General features: G+C 36.6%; 1 protein-coding gene across 6 annotated transcripts in view; it reads right to left on the reverse strand.

Moving 5' to 3' along the window:
• LOC143255631 (alpha-actinin-like) overlaps window positions 1-21,439 on the reverse strand; it is a 110,774-nt gene that overhangs the window by 33,033 nt on the left and 56,302 nt on the right. For all 6 annotated transcript variants that reach the window (XM_076511629.1, XM_076511604.1, XM_076511639.1 and 3 more), the window contains exons 12-13: window positions 18,326-18,455; window positions 17,373-17,464 (exon numbers count right to left, since the gene is read on the reverse strand). In XM_076511629.1, the coding sequence (XP_076367744.1) occupies window positions 17,373-17,464; window positions 18,326-18,455 (222 nt within the window). The remainder of the gene's footprint in view (window positions 1-17,372; window positions 17,465-18,325; window positions 18,456-21,439) is intronic.

The raw sequence follows: 21,439 nt of genomic DNA on the forward strand, positions 1-21,439 counted from the left end.
ACACAGGATGTTCAGTGCTTTTGTACATTTGACCCATAGCTGTTTGATGTGTGGTATAAAGGTCAGCTTACAGTCAAAGATAAACACCAAAAACTTTGTCTCAGAGAAAACAGATACAACAGTTTCACTGACATGGAGTTCAGGATCAGGGTGAATACCCCATTGGCAGCAAAAGTGCATGCAAATGATTTTAGAGAAAGAAGTTAAAAGTTTTTGCTGTGTTCCACTTCAGTAAATGATTGAGGGCAGTCTGTAGCTACTGCTCAATATATCTCACGTTCGACAACTGACATGAGATGTGAAAGTCGTTGACATAGAGGCTGTTTGCAATAGTAAGAGAGAGTTGTTCAGTAATGGCATTAATCTTTATACTGAAAAATGTGACATTCCAAACACAGCCTTGAGGGACTCTGAGTTCCTATTGGGAAAGAAATGGAAAGTGTCGAACCCACATGAACTTGGAATCACCTGTCCATTAAAACAACTTTAATAAAAATGGGAAAATGGTTATGTAACCCTATAAATGGAAATCTCACAAAATGCGATACCTCCCATGTTGTATCATAAGCCTTCTCAATGTCAAAGAATACTGATTGGTTAAAAACAATCAAAAGAATAGTAAGAGAAGTAGAAGCTAGATGGCACAGCATTTTGGAGTGTACATCATCAGGTCCAACCGATGCACTGCCAGACTGATGAAGGGTCAGTTTGAGTTCCACCAGTGTAAAGGGACAACTATAGTCATAGAGACAATCACCTTAAAAGGAAAGAGGTGATCACTCTTGCTGAGTATTGATGGCTAAGAAGGTAGAGGATGAAGCAGAAGGGCTAGATACCTGGCAAAAACTTTCATCTAGAGTACTTGCAATGCTCCAGGTATCAGCTATTTCCTAGTCATCAAAGATCAAGATCGTGAGGAGGACAAAATTATATTTCCACTAACCTTTTGAATCTTGTCCCATATGACTTTGGAATTGGTGGTAGAAGATATGCTGGTTGTGAACTTAATTCAAGATTCTTTCTGGCTTTCATGTCTTACCCACTGAGCACTTTCCTGCTGGAAAGTGATGCGGTGCAAGTGTGTGGGATACCTATGAAAAGTATCCCAGGCCCGTTTTTCACCCTTCTGTGCCATGTGGAAGATGGTATTCCACCACGAGCGAGAATATCATGGAAAAGGTGTGAAGGTTTAAGGAATACATTGAGCAACTGCCTGTTTAATACAATCAGCTACTGCTGCCACACAATCGTCTATTGATGGCTGACAGACGATGGCATGATCAAGTTCTGCGAGAGCAATGAAAGAGGGTTAGTTTATTTGATCCAGCTTCCACCAAGGCATGTGGATCAGTTGGCATTGACCACGGCCAGTCTTTCTTAAAATTATAAGGAAATGATTGCTGCCTCATGGGTTACTGTCAATCCTCCATGAAAAGTGGGAGAATAGTGAAGGGGAGCAAATTGAGAGATCAATAACAGTAAAGAACTGAGTTGGTGCATGAAAAGAAGTATAAGAACTACTACTGAAAAGAGAAAGATTGTGATCAGAGTGCATACTCTCTAGAGAGCGACCCCTCCCATCAGTATCAGCACTTCCCCAGGATGGATGATGTCCATTAAAGTCCCCCAGAATTAAAAAGGGAGATGTCAACTGTTCAATTACAGCATCAAGGTCTGATTGATCATAGATCTCTCTAGGATACAGGTAGAGAGAATAAACAGTGATGGTACAACCCACGGAAACAAGGATGGCTGTGGCTTCCAAAGAGGTGTTGAGTGGCAAAGACAGGGTGGGCCCATGCTGATCAACCAACAGCTCCACCACTTCATGCACTTATCCATTGCACAGCCTGTCATTTCTGTACACAGAAAACTGCAACAAGGTGACTGTATCCACAGGTTTGAGAAGTGGTTCCTGTAAGGAAAGACATACAGGATAGTAGGAAACAAGCAGTGCTTTGATGTCATCCAGATTAGAATGTAAATCTCAACAGTTCTATTGTATCAAGGTGACCATTTTTATTTATGTATAGGTGAATTGGGTGGAGACCTTCTGTTTAGGACCATGTCTGTTTTCTTTGTTGTCTTTATTTGAGGGAGGTCTATTGACTTCCATGGATCCTGCCCTTGGTTGATTGGGCAGGTCTTTGTCGTGGGAAAAGGATTCCAGCTACTGAGAACGTGAACGAATGATTGTTTTGCATCTTGAGGTGGGAGAAAAAGATGTACCCAAGAAAAGTCTGTAGCAGAAACCAAATGAAGTTGATCATGGGGTTTGCTGGAATGCATATTAGGGACAGAGATGGGTGTTGATGTTGAGTCATCAACTCTTTTAATCATGGAGGTCAAAAGACTTTTAATTTGATTTGAGAATGATTCTTTTGGAGGCACAAAGAGATCCATCTGCACTCCCACTGTAGTTGTTGAACGTAGTGCAGCAGCATACATCTGAGATGAAGTGATGGACAGCAATTTTCGAGCCTCAGGGTAAGTAATGTTTTGAATTGTTTTCAAATGCTGCACCTCTTTTACTTCCAACTAATTAGAACAAGAACAAAAGTAGGACGGGTGAGAGCCATTGTAATTGATGCAATGAGGGTCTGTTTCACACTCATAAGCATTGTTGTCATTGCCACCACAACGAGTACACATCAAGGAACCATGACATGATGTCTTCGAGTGACCAAACTGCTGACACTGGAAACATCTGAGAGGGTTTGGAATGTATGGTCATACCTTGCAATTAAGATAACCTGCCTTGATGATGGCAGGTGGATGCAGTGGTGTAAATGTCAGAACAAGGACAGTGGTTGGCATCATAATTCCACCTTTGAGAGTGGAGATACACCTCACTGCAGAAACTCTTTGGGTGGAGAAACCAGTGAGAATCTCTGACTCAAGGGTGTTCTTCAAATCCCTCTCAACAATAACTCCTCATCATGAATTCAAATTAGCATGAAGTGTAACCTCAATACGTATATCCCCAATCTCCTTTCAATGCAAGAAGAGTTCACCGTGTTGAGATGTGGATGTTTTCACCAATATGTTATCAGAACGAAACTTCTTTACTGACTTTGGAGAGCCAGCTAGTCCCTCTAGTCCCTTCTGAATGAAAAAGGGAGACATCTGCCCTAATAGTTTGTCTGAAAAAGAATGTAGTGTAAGAAAATGAGGTACAGGTGTTACAGATGTTGAAGATTGATGCTCAGAATCTTCAAGATGTGGTCATTTACCTATGGACTATTTTTTCACTATTTTATTTAAGTTTTTATTTGGAGAATCCATAAGAAAAAAAGAATATTTTAATGCCCACTGACCCAACCTACCATGAAGCCCTACGAGGGGATATGCTACAATGCCAACCAAGGACACTGTAGCAATGTCAGGGTTTCATTAGCACTATGCCCAAACACCAGCATCAAATACAGTGTCCACAACACCTGTTGAGAACATCCAACACTGGTACTTGGTTGACCCTAGCCCAAGTGGACCAGCCAACTGACTCTAGGTCAAAGTGGTGTGTTAGGGTTGAACCACTGAACCATCAGGATCCTCTCATCCCCTTCATGGGTCACCATGCATAGCAGACATGTGGGTGGACATTTAGATTCCATAGGAGGTAAATTGAAAGAACAGAACCTTCCCTGGGAGGTGCCCTCACCATGTACAGGAATCCACACCAAGGGGATAATGTAAGGATCAATGAATACTGTCGAAGACAAATGATATATGTATTTACAATTTTAGTATAGGTTTGATATGTTGAGAAGAACAGAAAGCATTTTGAACACATTTTGTATCATGTACAACCTATACAAAATTGTTATTCCAATGTGGTTCTGGCATAATTTTTTCTTCTAGGGAAATTACTGTCTTAATAAAATATATTTTCCAGTTTTTACACATATTATACATACTAGTAAGAGTCTTATGTAGGAGTGAGATGATGTACTAGGACCATGATACAATATTCACACAAGTCACAATATGATATATATCATGATCCATAAAATCTCCCTAACATTTCTGTTCATGTGCAAGTGACCAAAACGTAATTGTTACATTTTTAGATCAACACAGAGTAATTTGAACAAAAGCACATTTATTTTCTAACAGAAAATACATCACTTGCATTTAAAACAGTTATAATCGCTCTCCTTCTCTCATAAAAAAACACCTCTTCCAACTGTAAGTTTTAGTTTATTAAATACAAAATACAACTGTTTCTTTCACTGGTATCTTTTACAATTCTTGCAATTCAACTCCAGAATGATACTGGTAATATGTATCAACAAGATCTTTGTATCCCTCATCCTCACACATTTGAGATTTTTTCTGCAAAGTTTGCACACAGTGTTATTGTTTATACATACTGTTAAGCCATTTTTTGTGATGACAGAAAATATAAGGTACTCTGACACAGCTATGTATAAAGTGTTGAAAGGCTCTAAGTTTAGGATTCTTGATTTTCGTCTTTACTTAATTCTTTTACCATGAGCTTGACCACTTAATCATTTTGTTCTAGTTTTATACTTCACTATTCAAAACAAATATAATGAAATATTTAGCTGACTTAAAAACTATAAATTAAACTTCCAAAACAGATGGCATTTCATGCTACAACTTTTAATACAGTATATGCACCTTTACAAAAAGTTTCAGATTACCAATAAACATTACAAGAGTTTTGTACACAGAATATCATTCTTTTAAAATTAAAATTTACAATATTTTCAGTAATGCTTTGTTCATGCATTTTTCTTTTGGAACTTGGACCATCCAACATGCAAAGTAATTTAGATTTTAAGATTAAAAATACTTTTATGCTCCAGAATAGCATCAACTTTCACATGCTAAAAGCTTTCAGTTAATTATAAAACTTTTGTTCTAGAAAAACATATCTGTTATTTTCACTAGTGTACCTCTGTACCAGACTTTTGAATTGGACCAACCTCATAACTGATACAAAAATTAGGAAATAAATATAAATTATGCCTTTTTCATTCCAGAATATAACAAATCATAATAAGAAACCATAAATGTTTAGTCCAAATAGTTTAAATCTCATAAACATTAAACATCTATGTGTATGTATATTTTTATTTCATTGGTCTTTCAGCTGTGTCTAACTGACATTACAGAAGTTGTAAAGATTCAATGCATGCTGGCCTTTAGATAGTGACCTGTCTTAGCTTTGTTCTTGTGTTTTTCAAAAAATACAATTATATTTTGGTTATATTACATTACATATGTATATACACTGCTGGCCAAAATCTTAAGGCCAAAGAAAAAAATGTGCATTTTGCATTGTTAGACTCAACCACTCATTTGAGTAGAGCTTCGAAAGATGAAAATAAGAAAAGGGAAAATAAAATTAAAAAACCTTTTTAGCATTTATTAGGGAAAATGTGAACACTATGAAATTAGCCTAAGTACTAGCTGGTCAAGAGTTTAAGACCATACTGAAATGAAGTGTAAATCGGTAAACATGTAACAAAATTCAGTCATTTGTGTTCAAGCATTAGCATTGTCAACATCTCCCACTGACAACTCCTATGTTACATTGGGTAAAAACATGGCAAAGGCCAAAAAGTTGACAGTTTGAACGTGGCAGAATTGTCGAGCTACAAAAGCAGGTCTCTCTCAACGTGCCATCACTGGTGAGATTGGATGTAGTAAAATTGCTGTTGCAAATTTCTTAAAAGACCTTGAGGGATATGGAATGAGAATTTCAAGTGGTCAGCCCAAGGCTTTGAGCAGGAGGATTCGAGGGATTGTCCGGCAAGACACCAGTTGATCGCAGTTGGACACAGAATGCAGCTCAAGAACAATAAGACGGCATCTACGAGAGAAAAGCTTTAAAAAACCGTCTTCAACGGCCACGCCTCCTTCCACACCACGACACAGCACGGTTAAACTTTGTTGAGAAGCACCAAACATGTAACGTAGAAAAGTGTGCAAAGGTTTTGTTCTCTGATGAGAAAAAAATTAACCTGGATGGTCCAGATGGCTTCCAACATTATTGGCATGATAAGGGTATCCCAATGGAGACATTTTCTACAGAACACTGTGGAGGAGGTTCTATAGTGATCTTGGGTGCTTTCTCGTTCCTTGGAACAATGGAGCTTCAGGTCATGCAGGGGCATCAAACAGCAGCTGGCTACATTGGCATGTTGGAGAGAGCATCTTTATTGACTGAAGACCCTCGCTTGTATGAAAAAGACTGGGTCTTTCAGCAAAACAATGCTGAATCCACAATGCCCGCAGGACAAAGAACTTTTTCATGTCAAATAACGTGATTCTTTTGGACCATCCAATGTGTTCACCCAAACTGAACCCCACTGAAAATGTTTGGGGGTGGATGGCAAGGGAAGTCTATAGAAATGGACATCAATTGTAAACAGTGCATGATCTTCGTGAAGCCATCTTCACCACTTGGAATAACATTCCAGCCAGCCTTCTGCAATCGCTTATGTGGACCATGCCAAAGCAAATGTTTGAAGTTATTCACAATGACAGCCGAGCAACTCACTGCTGAGACCTCTTGTCGGGCATTTCCTACCCTGTTTAGAACTTCTTTTTGGTATGGTCTTAAACTTTTGTCCAGCTAGTATTTACGCTAATTTCATAGTGTTCACATTTTTCCTGTTAAATGCTAAAAAAGTTTTTTATTTTTACTTTCCCTTTTATTATTTTCATCTTTTGAAGCTCTACTCAAATAAGTGGTTGAGTCTAACAACACAAAATACATATTTTTTCTTCATGTTTATTGGCTTTAAGATTTTGGCCAGCAGTGTATATATATGCAAGTTTTTTGGATGATGCTGATGAACCCTGGTCTTCCACTCATGCCAAACGTTCTCAATTGGGTTGAAATCGGGTGAATGCAATGGCCACTCCAGAACGCTTATATGGTTTTTCTGCAACCATGATTGCACATATTTTGATGTGTAGTTAGGGTCATTGTTGTGCTGGAAGATCCAATGATGCCCAAGCCGCAAGTTCCGAGCATCATTCTTGACATAAGTGCCTAATATATCAATGTACTCTTCTTTTTACATGATTCTGTTGATGCGGTAAAGGCTGCCTATACCAAAAAAGCTGAAGGGACCCCATAACATGATCGAGCCACCTCCGTGTTTAACTATAGGGACAGTGTTCTTTGGAAGATTTCGTTCCCCCTACTTACAGAAAATATAGCGAACAGCATTGTGGCCAAAAGCTCGATTTTAGTCTCGTCTGACCAAAGAATACTCTTCCAATAGGTAAAGGGTTTATCTACATGCTTTCTTGCATACCTCAATCGTGCTTCTAAGTGAACAGGCTTTAAATATGGAGTTCTACGAGGATGGCATGCTTTGAACCCAGAAGAACGTAACATGTTCGTAACTGCAAAGGTGCTTACTTCAACCCCAGTTTCCCTTACCAGTTTCTCTATATCATTACGTATCAAACAAGGGTTCCTACTAACTTCTCTGAGAACCTTCCTCTTGGTTCTCTCTGGAATTTTGGTGGGGTGTCTGGAATGAGGGAGGTTAGCAGTTGATCCTGTGAGCTTAAACTTGGCAATTTTGCTTTGAACAGTAGATTTCGGCACATTATGTTGTGTAGCAATACCAGAAAAAGACACATGAGACTTGTATTTTACAATAATTTGGTTTTTTAAATCACTGGACAGTTATTTCCTGTTCGCCATGACGACCAAGCAGATAATGACGGAGACAGCACTAAATTGCCGAAAGTACATTTTTTGCTGGCTAAATTCCAATAATTATGAACCCAATGTCTAGTTCTGGAATGGTATAATGTAGTTTATTCGCCAAACTAAACAAAATGTTTACGGGAATATCAGTTTTTTCACACGTTCTGAACTGTACGAACACTTTCTGCTCCTCCTATTTTTGGTTATTTGTTTATAAACAGTTTATTTGTCATTTAATTTATATAAAAATCTATGTAGATGTGTGTTAGTAAAATATTTATAGCATATTACACTTCTGTTAGCCTACTCATGATAATTTTTAAGTTATGAGCAATAAACCACTCGAGATGCAGGGGTATGAACACTTTCTGTCGTAACTGTAGGTGCATGTAAGAATAAAATAGAAAGAAGTGGGCAGGGCCATTGGGTCTGATTTACTAAATGTAGCAATATCTCAGCATACAGAAAAAATAGAAGGTTCTTATTTTATATTCAGGGTTATTAATATTGGTAATTTATAATAAAATATAAAAGATGTACTTGGACATCACAAACATCTAATCTGAACATAAACTACATTCAACATATCACTACACAAAAATTTATATTTAGGAATTTTATTTTAATATTTAATTTTAAATGATGAAATTAATTAATGTATAATACTGAAATGAGAATTATAATCTACAATGTGACACCAATCGTACTGGCATACATTCATAAAATAGTATATCAATAACATTTTGAATGTTAGTCTACAAATGTGATGACATGCTCTTTGATCTTGACCACAAGAAGACCCCATTGCACGATGATTATCTGCTATTTATTGCTTGCTACTTCATGTTACACTTACACTTTGCATACATCAGGTGCAATTTACATACAACCACATAATCATAGAACTAAGCATTTATTAATGATTTGCAGACAAACAACTGTGGCATATTAAAAATGCAAACATACTTGTACATGTTTATTTTTGTATTACAACACAACTTTGTATCAAGTAGTTTTATAAAATATCATGATATTTTAATAGATTAAAATTTGTTTTTCACACTTCTGAGGATGACATAAACAATGCTGAAACATACACAATGTTTTATAAACAGTTATAAAAGATTTTTAAATGAAATTTAAAATGCGTATTATACAATGTTGATCATTTGAGTATTATAACATATCACAATACACTTCCATCCTCACACCTATGGCTATTCTTATCTTGTGGTATGAACATATTAATCAATAATGAATTAACAGTTCATATAGCTTCATACAAAGAAAAATAAAACAATACAAAATTTTAATATATTTGGAAAATAATATACACTAAGAGCTTTATAAAACATTTACTGGTTTAATGCAGTATTTTTATGTACAGAAGAAAGAAGTTTGAAAACTTTGAAATAAACCTAATCTAAACAGCCTTTATTTTAAGAATACAGTATTCATTAGCGTAAAATATACTTAAATGCACTTCACAGCATGTTTGACATGTTTTTTTCTGTATATTATGTTTAACAGTTATATTTTAATAGACAATCCAAGTATTCTTTTATTATTGTGTACTTTCATTAACAGACACATCATAGGTAAATTACTGCTGATAATTTGACATAGCTGAAATAACAACATAAATTATCACAAGTTTGTCACAGGTGCCAACCTTCTCTTAAAGTTATATTGGGGAGTGACTTAATTAATTTTCAATGGGCAAAAGACAATCAAGGAGAACTGAAGAACATTCAGGCCATTTGTTAGGGTGTGTCGTAGTGATCCATAAGTGAGGATGGGTCTGGTTAAAAATGGCAGCCTGCACATTGCATATGGTGGCTCATATGCCAGGACACTGTCAAAACCCAGCCAAAGAAATAGAGACCATAAACCTGTCACTAACCAGGTACAAAACTGCCTCAAAAGTTTAATTTTCCCTGACATCTAGAAAGTAGGCCACAAAAATACAGATTTTTCTTCTTCTGCTCTGTCAGCTGTAACTGACCAGATTGCACATCAAAACACTTCACTACTCCCTGGGATGTGCCCTTTCATACCTACAGCAGCAGAATTAACCAGGGTCTCTGATCAGTAAGACGTGTGCATTATACGGAAGTAGATAATCGAATTTATACTCTTTACTGCACCGTGCAGCATGCTGGTCACAACTTATCTTGCTTCAAGATGTAACATCTATAGCATTCATGTAAGAATGGGTAATGCTGTATTTCCTCCCATCTTAAATACTGTCTATTTTTTTTTTATCTTTCTCCATCCTTATAATCCAACAATTTTAGAATGTTTTGTTACTAGTACTAACATTACGTTTTGCAAAGAAATTAGTTCTATAACAGCGGGTCAAGGAAACAGTTAGTGTTTCTTTGTTCCCTAAGTAAGATATACTATACTATTTATTTATTTACTGTTACTTCTATTAACAGTATTGGTTAGGCTGTTAAGTATACTGCATGCCAATAATTCTTAATTTTATTTATTATTATTAAAGACACAGTTTTTATATTTTTAGCCTCACATGCATATATGTTTGTGACTACCTTAAATTTCCTAAGCTATTCGAACTTTGGAAGACATTACTGAAATTACAGACAAAATAATGTTGACAGCAAGAATACCCAAATAATGAAACAAGACACTCTAATCATTATAAATGGAAATGCAAAAAGATAAATTAACTAAACTAATTGTCACATTGGCTCTAATTTTTTACCTAGGTAAATAATTTGCTTTGATTGGAAGTCAACACTAATAAAACATACAGTACTCTTCACATAAAAAAATAAAGTTGTTGTACTCAATACCTCTTCATTTTACATTAAATATAAGCAACAGTTAAAAAGACATCTGCAATAATTTATGTTTTTAACACTGCTTTCATGGGCCAGACACCCAGGAATTTGCAAAACCTAATTTTTCAAGTCATTTGAAATCATTTGTTTACTGTCTTACACTTTTACCAAAACCTGGTTGGACCCTTTGTGAAAACTGAATCCACAGCTGCCCACAAAACAGATTTCAACATACTTTCGACATTTAGTGAGTAAATTGGTTGGTTGATTGTTTAGCATTTATTGGCTCAAAGTAACTAGGCTATCTGCACCAAACAACTGGTAAATAATTAAAAATAAATTAAAATTATTAAAATACATAAAAAGGAATCACATTAAAATAAAACAAAGTCCAATTTTCAAATTAGGACCTTAAATAGTTAAAAGAGCCATTGGCCCTGAAAAATTTAAAAAACACAACTGAAGGGAACATTGTCACCATTGCCAACAATACTGGCCAAATCAAGGCTAAACCCATGGTAAAGATATGTCTAAAATGGTGCCATTGCTCAGTAAAACATACGTTACTGTGACACGATAGTCAAAAAGGCCACACACTGATGACTCAGTTACAGATAAAAGAAAATGATGAGTTACAAAACTGTGACCAATGTGTAGCCTAGCCAGGAGAACTTCCTCCTTCTGATCCTTATGGAAGTAAGAAGGCCAAAGAGCAGCAGAAGGTTTGATCTGGAAAATCTCTTTATCATGTTGCTCACATCAAGTCAACTGCCAATTGGCATGGAGTCAAGCCTTGAATACAGGACCATAGTCCATGTATGGGACAGGAATGTCTATGATAGCACTGATAGCACCAGAGAAGACAGACTTAGCTGTGGTGTCAGTGAGCTTGTTCTCATAAATACCAATGTGGTTTGGTATCCAGAAATACTGGATAGAAATGAATGATAAAGAGAAATGGGCTATAGACGGTTTTGAATATTGATAAGAACGAACGTGAAGTGATTCCAGGGTCAGCAGAGAGCTAAGCAAATCAGTATAAATAGTAAAGTTAGTGTACGGCATACCTTCTATGTGATCAAGGTCAAAAGAAATGGCTTACAGTTTGACAGAGAACACAAAAATTGTAGAGGGGATCATGTGTGCAACCACCAAACCACAACAAACCATGACAGAGCTCACAGAGTCACCTGATTTTGAACCATCTGTATAAATGGGACAGAAAAAGTTCGAAAGATGTTCATCAAATAGAAGATGGTACTTCCAATCAGGAGTATCCACCTTCTTCAGATGACTCAAAGAAAGGTCACATTTGGAGATGGTAATAAGCCATGGTGGGATGGGCTGACCAGTGGATAAGACAATGTTATCCAAGGACAGACCCAATTCAGCCAAATGCACTTGGATATGAATGCAAAAAGAACAATGGCAGACTGTCTATTCTGAAAAAGCATGACCCACTGAGGAAGGAAAACACAACCCCAGGTAGGATGCTGTGGTAAGGATAGAAGTTTCGCAGTGTACATTAAAAACAACTGCAAACACTGGAGGTGTAGAGGAGGTTCATGAGACTCAGTGTACAAACTATGAACTGAAGAAGTGTGGAAAGCCCCTGATGGTAAGTGAGATTCAACATCTCCAAGGCTAAGATACTGGCAGAACCACAGACCAGAGACCCATAGTTCAGTTTCGATTGGATGAAGGCACGATATATCTTTAGCATGGAACATCGATCAACTCCCCCAAGAGATGGAAGAGAGAGCACGGAGGATGTTTAGTGTTTTGTACACTAGATGCTGCTTGATGTGTGGAATAAAGGTCAGCTTATAGTCAAAGATAAGCCCTCAGAACTTTGCCTCAGAGACCATGGGAAGCACACTTTTACCAACATAGAGTTCAGGATTGGGATGAATACCCCATTGGTGGTAGAAGTGCATGCAAACAGTTTTAGAAATGAAAAGTAAATCAGTTTGCTGTGGTCCACTTCAGTACATGATTAAGGGCAGTCTGTAGTTGCCGCTCAATAAACCTAACGTTTGATGACTTACATGAGATGTAGAAGTTGTCAACATAGAGCCCGTTTGCAATGAATGGTATGAGGGAGTTTTCCAGTGATGGCATTAAACTTTATACTCAAAAGTGTGACATTCAAGACAACCTCGAGGGACTCCAAGTCTTCTGTAGAAAATAACAGGAAAGTGTCGAACCCACAGTAACTTGAAACTGCCAGTTCATTAAAAATTTAAAAAAAAAGGCAAATGGCCACACAACCCATATGAATGGAGGTCTTGCAAAATGCCATATCTCCATGTAGTATTGTAAGCCTTCTCCAGGTCAAAAAATACTGACACATGAAGTTGTTGTTTTAAAAAGGCTTCTCTGATTGATGTTTCAAGTCGAATCAAGTGGTCTACAGTGGAGAGCTGTCGTCAAAACTCACACTGGGTGGGTGAGAGTAGGTTGTTTGATTCCTTGAATCAAACAGGATGAGCATAAAACATCCTCTTTAAGATCTTACAGAGACAGCTTGTCAAAGCAATTGCATGGTAGTTTGAAGGTATTTTGGGATCTTTCCCAGGCTTAGAAAAAGGGAGGACAATAGCCAGGTGCCAAGTATCATGAAAAGCACTCTCCTGCCAGATCCAGTTAAAAACAACCAGAATAATAGCAACAGAGGCAGGAGATAGATGGTGCAGCATCTTATAGTGAACATCATCAGGTCTATCCAATGTACTTCCAGACTGATGAAGAGCAAGCTTAAGTTCCACTGGTGTAAAGAGGAGATTATAGTCATAGGGATGATCAGAGTATTGATGGCTAAGAAGTTGGGGGAAGAAGCAGAAGTGCTATATGCACAAGAAAACCTTTTACCCAGAGGATGAGTGATGCTCTAGAAATCTGCAAATTTACGGCCATCAGAGAGTAAGATCTAAAGGAGGGCATAAGTATACTACCCACTGACCTTCTATATCTTGTCCCCTATGACTTTGGAACTCGTGGTAGAAGAGATGCTGGTTGTGAACTTAATCCAAGATTACTTCTGGCTTTGAAATCTTAACTGCCAAGCATGTGCACAAGTCTGCTGGAAAGCAATGCAGTTTGAAAGTATGGGATATCTATTAATGGTATCCCAGGCCTGTATTTGAACCTTCCATGCCATGCGGTAGACAGGAGTCAATGTAAAATATGTCAAGGTTTTAGGAATAGATTGAGCAGCTAGCTGCTCAGACAATACAATTATTGCTGCCACATAGTTGTCTATCAATGGCTTCCAGATGATGGCAGGCTCAAGTTCTGAGACAGCAGTGAAAGAGGGCCAGTTGGTCTTGTCTAAATTCCACCATAGCACATGGGTTGGGTGGCATCATGGCCAATCTCCCTCAAAATGATCACTGCCTCATGGGTCACTGTCAACCCCCCAAGATAAATGAGAGAAAAGTGAAAGGGAACAGAAAGAGAGATTAACAGCAGTAAAAGACAAACTAGGTGAATGAAAATAGGTATAAGTACTAATACGGAGGAGACAAGGGTTATGATTTGAGAGCATATGCTCTACAGAATGACCCCTCTCATCAATATCAGCATCAACCCATAGGAGATTATGTCCATTAAAGCACCCCAGAATTAAAAATGGAGATGGCAACTGTTCAATGAGAACATCAAGGTCTTATCCGATCACAGATCTCTCCAGAAGACAGGTAGAGAGAACAAACAGTGATGGTACAACCCAAGGAATCACAGATGGCTGTGGGCTCCAAAGGTGTATCGAGTGGCAGTTCCACCCCTCCATGTACTCGTCCATCACATAGTCTCTCATTTCTGTAAAAAGAAAACTGCCAAAAGATGACTGTATTGGCAGGTTTCAGAAATGCTTCCTGTAAAGAAAGATACACAGGATGGTAAGAATCAATCAGTGCTTTCATGTCATCCATATTAAAATGCAAACTTCAACAGTTCCACTGTATAAAAGTGTCCATTTTTACTTATGTGAAGGAGAAATGGGCAGAAAGCCCTTCTGTTTCTGATCATATCATTTCTCTTTATCAAAAAGTCAAGCAACTGCCATGGGTCTTGCCCTGAGTTGAATGGGCAGGTCTATGTTGGTAGATGAAGATTTTAGTGACTGAGAGCTTGAATGAATAATCATTCTGCATCTCAGGGCTGAAGAAGAAGATGAATCCGAGGAAACACCAGAAGCTGGAGCCAAAGGAAGTGAATCCAGGGAGCCACTGGAAGGAATGGTGGGGATAGACATAGGTGTTAACATTGACTCATCAACTTTCTTAATCACAGAGGGCAAAAGATTTTTCATGTGGATTAAAATGACTCTGTCAAAGACAAGGAGAGATATGTTTATACTCCCACTGTAGTAACTAAATGGAATGCAGCAGTGTATGTTCAAGATGGAGTGGTGGACAATAACTTTCAAGCCTTGGGTTAAGAAATGTTGTGAATTGTTTTCAAATGCTGTACTTCTTCTTTCTCCACCCATCGAGGGCAAGAATAAAAGTAAGAGGTGTAAGAGCCACTAAAATTAATACAACAAGGATCCATTTCACACTCACAGGCATCATGATCCTTACCACCTCAACAAGCACATCAAGGAACCACTACACGATTTCTTCGAGTGACCAAATCACTGACACTAGAAACATCCGAGAGGGTTTGGAATATATGATCATACCTTGCAATTTAGGTAACCTGCCTTGATGGTGGCAGGTAGATGTGGTGATGTAGACGTCAAAATTAAGACTTTGGACAGCATCATAATTCCACCTTTGAGAGTGAAGAAGATACACCTCACTGTAGAAACTCCATGGGTGGAGAAACCAGCAAGGATCTCTGATTCAGGGATGTCCTTCAAATCCCTCTCAACAATAACTCTTTGTGACAAATTCAAAGTAGATGTGGAGTAACCTCAATGGGTATATACCCAATGGTCTTTGAATGCAAGAGGAGTTCACAGAGTTTTGGAGTGGATGTTTCCACCAAGATGTCCTCAGAATGTAGCCTTTTGACCAATATAGGAGAGGTAGCAAGCCCCTCTAGTCCCTTTTGGATAAAAAGGAGGGAAATATGCCCAAAAGGATCATCTGATAAAGAATGTAATATCAGAAAATGAGGTATAGGTGGTGAATACGTTAGACTGGTGTTCAGTATCTTCAACACATGGTTGTTTACCTATGGTCTGTTGTTTTATTATTTTATTTTTATTTGAGGAATCCATAATAAAGAAAGAATATTTCAGTCCCCACTGACCCCACCCACAACAGAGCCCTATGAAGAAAGGACTACAATGCCAAGATTTTGTGAGCATTATATCCAAACACCAGCATCAAACACAATGTCCATTACGCCCGTTGAGAATGTCTGCCACTGGTACTTGGTTGACCCCATCCCATAGGAATTCAAAGTCAAAGTGGTGTATTAAGGTTAGACCACTCAACCACCAGGATTCTCTCCTCCCTTTCATGGGTTGCTAGGTTGCTACGTACAGCATAAGTGGGTTGATGTTTAAATCCCATTACATCCCAGAAGAGTTAAACTGAAAATACAGAACCTTCTCTAGGAGGTCCCCTCACCATTTACAGGAGGGGCAGTAAATAAGTACACTGATCTTGTACTGATAAAGCAATGTTAACACATGAAAAAATAAAATGACTTCTAAGTGCAAATTGGGAAATGCCCTTGATGTCAGTGTTGATGCAACAGTTTAGACCTCAAGGTAAAAATGGCATGAAAAGCAGGTGGGAAACAGCTGCAGAGCTAATTAATGGCACAAAGAAAGAAAAAATGAAGGATTGAATATGCTATTCCATTGGAAAGTGATGAAGATGAAATGCTTAGTGATACTTCTGAGGATCCCTTGAGTTTTATGACACCAAATAAATGACACAGATCATCCAAGAACTCACATGTGAAAGCAAGGTGTTCAAATTGGTTGTTGTAGTACTCCAACAGGGCATGGAAATGATGTCTATTCAATTCAGCAGTTCTTTGGTATTAAATTCACAGCAACATCATCATTTCCAAATAAAGAAGTCTGATGGAAGTCACCAAGTTTCAGTGCTCTTATGTTCTGCATGACTGCATTAAGGATTTCTATGCACCATGTTACTCCTAGGAGATCTAGATGATTTGATAAACACTACTGAAAATGACACTTTTAAGAAACCTGATGATACAAAACTATTTTCATCTGTCAACAATGTGCAACAAACTCTGCCAGAAAAATGTATCCAGAGAAAATTTATCTTGTACTGTTGTGTTAGTTGATGACATTCAAAAAAAGTAAAAAAAAAAAAAAAGAGTTTGAAGAACAAGATTTTGAAACAACTAGATGGCACTTTCATCAGCTGAAGTCTGGGTTTCAGCTAGAATCTACATTATAATATGTCCACCATTATTGCAAATGAGTTGCACTGAAAGCAGTAGAGTACAACTGATCAAGGTGATGAGAATTATCTCATTGATGCCAAGGTTAAAGCTTTCATGTCTACTCTGAAAACAAAGTACTAAAACTCAACAAACTATGCTTGATCATAGCTAAGAGGCTGAGTAAGTCAGTCCACAATTTAACACCTCACACACATTTTCTTAGTTTAATACTGTGTACTATGGAAGTCAAAAACTTGCAATGGTGTCACTAAATCTACAAATTTTTTGTAAAAATCTTGTGTGGAACTTTAGTTCAACTTTTAAACACTAAAAATAGAGTATTAGCTCATTCTGTAATGATTTTATTTATTAAAGTCTGCCATACACCCCAAATCCTGGATGCCTGACCCATGTAAGTGCAGTTAAATATTTGAAGAAATACTCCAAATTTTTACAGAAATTTTTCAAAGTGTTGAAACACTTACTTCAGCTCTTGTGCAATTGCTGCTATTTGTTCCACTCTGTCTTGATGAGCAGCTAAATCACTCTCAAAAGCTTCATGTTTCTTTTTCAAAGCCTGTGGCAAATAAATTGAGCATTATCATTATTAAATATATAAAACTGTTCAGTTTTGGAAAACTCAAATTCAATGAACGAATGATACAAACATCTGGAGGACAGAGCAATTAGGATGTGTAGTAAGGTGTCCATCACATTGACCTTCGATATCCACAGATCTGGTGATAAACACCACCAGAGAGGTAAGAAGTTATCCACCTAGAATGATATGCTAGTCACCAGATGATTGTCTCTGGATCTTCTTGAAGAACACAAAAAGATGAGAGGAAACTCCTGAAGAAGGGCAAACACCCTCTTGATGGTGGGTTTGGTTAAAAGATCCAATACTCCACATTGAAGACAGATGGAATCAGAGGAAGGAAAAATATTCTAAACTGTCCTGTCCTTCACTTTTGAGTGCTACCTTAACTGTTTTGTTTTCTATATAAATCTTACAGATGAGCTTAAAATTATTCTTAAAATAACCAATAATTTTACCCTTTAAAAATTCATGAGACCACAAATAGAGTTAACAGTTTTTGCAAGAGATCTGAATTGAGAATAGCATTAAATTTTAAAAAATCAGTTAAACTGTAAGTACAGATAGAACATGTCTTAACTCCCACAATATAAATTATTATTTCTGTAGTCACATTGAGACAATATAGTTATGACTGACCAAAATGGAAGAAATATTTTAGTATTATATTGTAAAAATCTATACACAAACCAAATTACATCATACCACATTATGCAAGGTCTTTCAGAGTTATCAAGCAACTTCTACTCTTCCCATGGATAGAATAGGTTAGTCAGGAAATTAAGTAAAACTGTGCTAATATAAATTTTACCATATTTAATAATTTTATCCACTACTTACTTTCACTTCATTCAGTCGACAGTTTCTAAAATCTTCCCTTTCTAGCATTTCTTCTTTTCCTTCCGTCCAGTCTTCATGATTATCAGCCTTGTGTTTGAATTTCTGTGCAAGATGATCTAAGCGTTCTAATCTAAAATTTAAGCAAAAAATACCACATTTATACTTTGCAAGATTTTGTTGCAAGACTATTTTAAAAAAACAAAAGAAACTTCCTTTTGTCTGAAAATTTAATTTTTTTGTGTTGATCAGAAAATTCACTTTTATATAAGGAGGGAATAAATAAGCATAAAATTTAAGTCTGTTCAGATAATATAGTATTACTAATGTTAACAAGTAACAACAATGCTTTAACTTCTTCAGATTAGCTGCAGTGATGTTTCATTGATTATAAAATAACCCTCACTTCCAGCTGTAAACTGTAAAATATGCAACAAAGATTTATCACTTACTTAAAAGCAAGTTTTGAATATTGTAAACAAATTTTTAGGATTTCTTAGATAAAAAAGAGGCCTCTAATATAATAAATATTTTGAATTAATCAGTGTTGATCATACAGTCATAAAGTTACAATAATGTAAGTATATCCTGTAAATAATAAGTTAAGTTATAATCCAGTGATTTCAAAGCTTATAATCTTTATTTCAATTAATACAATTGATAAAAATATAAAAACAGTAAAAAATATTAAAAACATTTAATTACAATTACACAATTATAATTATTTATAATCATATTTAGGAGAAAAATTATACCATTAGTAAATATGATACTAGTTTTCAATAGTTTTTAAAACATTAGTACTTAAAAAGTCATACCAACTGTATTTTCATTTATTTTTAACATCAACAATATGAAAAAAAATTTTCTTAAGAAAATTCTAATTTCTAAACAAGAAAACATCTATGTTACAAGAGGTGCATGTGTCCTAAAGACACTGACTTTGAAAAAACAAACCTAGAGTCTAGACATATCTGAAATGTCCAAGGCATGAAAATCTACCATAAAAAGTTTAACTGACATATATATTGTTGTATTACTATAAAAATTACTCATTATTTATTGACTGAAGCTTTAACCAGATTATTTAAGTTTTAAAGTGGTTTGCTTATTTGTACTTTTTGTTATGTTTCAACCACTTGTGTGGTCATCATCATCAAACTGTCATCTATTGTGTGAAATGTGCAAATGATTGAAATAATGTAATAAAGTTGAAAAAAAACTAAAATAAATAATCCAGCCAAAAGCTGTTTTGTTTTTTGAATTTCGCACAAAGCTACTCGAGGGCTATCTGTGCTAGCCGTCCCTAATTTAGCAGTGTAAGACTAGAGGGAAGGCAGCTAGTCATCACCACCCACTGCCAACTCTTGGGCTACTCTTTTTCCAACAAATAGTGGGATTGATCGTCACATTATAATGCCTCCACGGCTGAAAGGGCGAGCATGTTTGGTGCGACAGGGATGTGAACCCGCGACCCTCGAATTACGAGTCGCATACCTTAACACGTTTGGCCATGCCGGGCCACCAAAAGCTGTACCTCTGAATGTTTATTTACCATAGTACTAAGGGTTTTTTTTTATCCTTTGGTGTAGAGCATACTGATAATTCCTAATGATACATATATAGAACTGTTCAAACATGTTAGGACAAGAGAATACTTTGTTATTCTTTCTATTTTATGGAGCTAATTCTCCATGACATTATAGAATGTAAATTTCAATGCTATGATAATGTTTCACTGGGCCCATGTTGACAACTTAATGAAACAGGGTAAGAATACTTATCCTTTTTTAGAATTCCCATATACTTGTACCAAAAGCATGTCATATGGGTTGTGCTTAAATGAATGTATTGATCAATCAAATGTAGGATCTGAAGTAACTGTCATGGTAACTCATGCAGTGTGTCAAACTATTTAGAAAAAACTTCCAAAGAGCTAGCATATGGTACTGGTATTGCTAGAAAAAATCATTTTGATAGCACTCCACAAATAAACCTCGATAAGCACCATGTTTAACAGTATATATTACGTTTTGTCATTATGCCACAAACCAAAAAGCAAAGAGAACTGTCAGTAGAACAGAGTTTACATAAAAGCTTTACATGATGATGGTTAGACTCCAAGGAATTGTTGCAGACTTTAAATGCTCCCCAAACACTGTCAAATACACCCTAGGTCATGAGACTGAAACAGGTAAACTTGAAAATAGGAAAGGAAGAGGCAAAACACGTAAACTCAATGCTACTGATGTTAAGTATTTTTGTTCATGCAGCCTTTGGAGCAGAAGAAAACTGCCATTAATCTCAAGCAAGAGAAAAACAATCCTGTATCAAATAACAAAAAAGTGCCTAGATCTATGGTATCAAAAAGACTCAACATAAATGGAATATTTGGTTGTGTAACAGGTAGAAAAACCTTTGCTTTCTTCTCCAAATACTGTCAAAAGACTAAAATTTGCTAAAAAGTAAAAAACTGGACTGTTGATGACTGGAAAAGGGTGTCATGGATAGATGAGTCTAAGTTTGAAATATTTGGTTCAAAGCAAAGGTTTTTTGTCTGGTGGAAAAAGGTAAAAGATACTTATCTCAATGCATAATATCTACCATGAAGCATGAGGAAGGTAGTGTGGTGTTTCTCAGCTGAGGCAACAGGAGATAACTGTAAAATAGATGTGGACCAGCTCAAGTATCATCAGATACATATCTGAGATGATGATGCCCAGCAGTTTGCATACTATTGGTAGAGGATTATAACTACCAAGAAGATAATGATCCCAAACATTCATCCAACCTATGCAGAAATTACTTAGCTGAGAAAGAAGCTGATGGAGTCATCCAAATGATGCAATGGCCCCTATAGAGCACCAATCTCAACCAAATTTAATTGATCTGGGATTTCATAAGTGAAAACTCGACAAATCGAAAGTTACTTTAAAAAAGACCTTTATGGGAGGTGTATTAGAGATATCTGGAGAAAAATCACAAAGGATGTTTGGTTAAATATGTTGAAACAATGCCTGAAAGACTGTCTACAGTTATTAAAGCAAAAGGGGGACACACAAATTATTAATTGTTTGCTGAATTCAAGCAGCACTTCCACTGAGTTTCTGTTGTACT

Source organism: Tachypleus tridentatus, chromosome 1, assembly GCF_004210375.1.
Source record: "Tachypleus tridentatus isolate NWPU-2018 chromosome 1, ASM421037v1, whole genome shotgun sequence".
Lineage (NCBI taxonomy): Eukaryota > Metazoa > Arthropoda > Merostomata > Xiphosura > Limulidae > Tachypleus > Tachypleus tridentatus.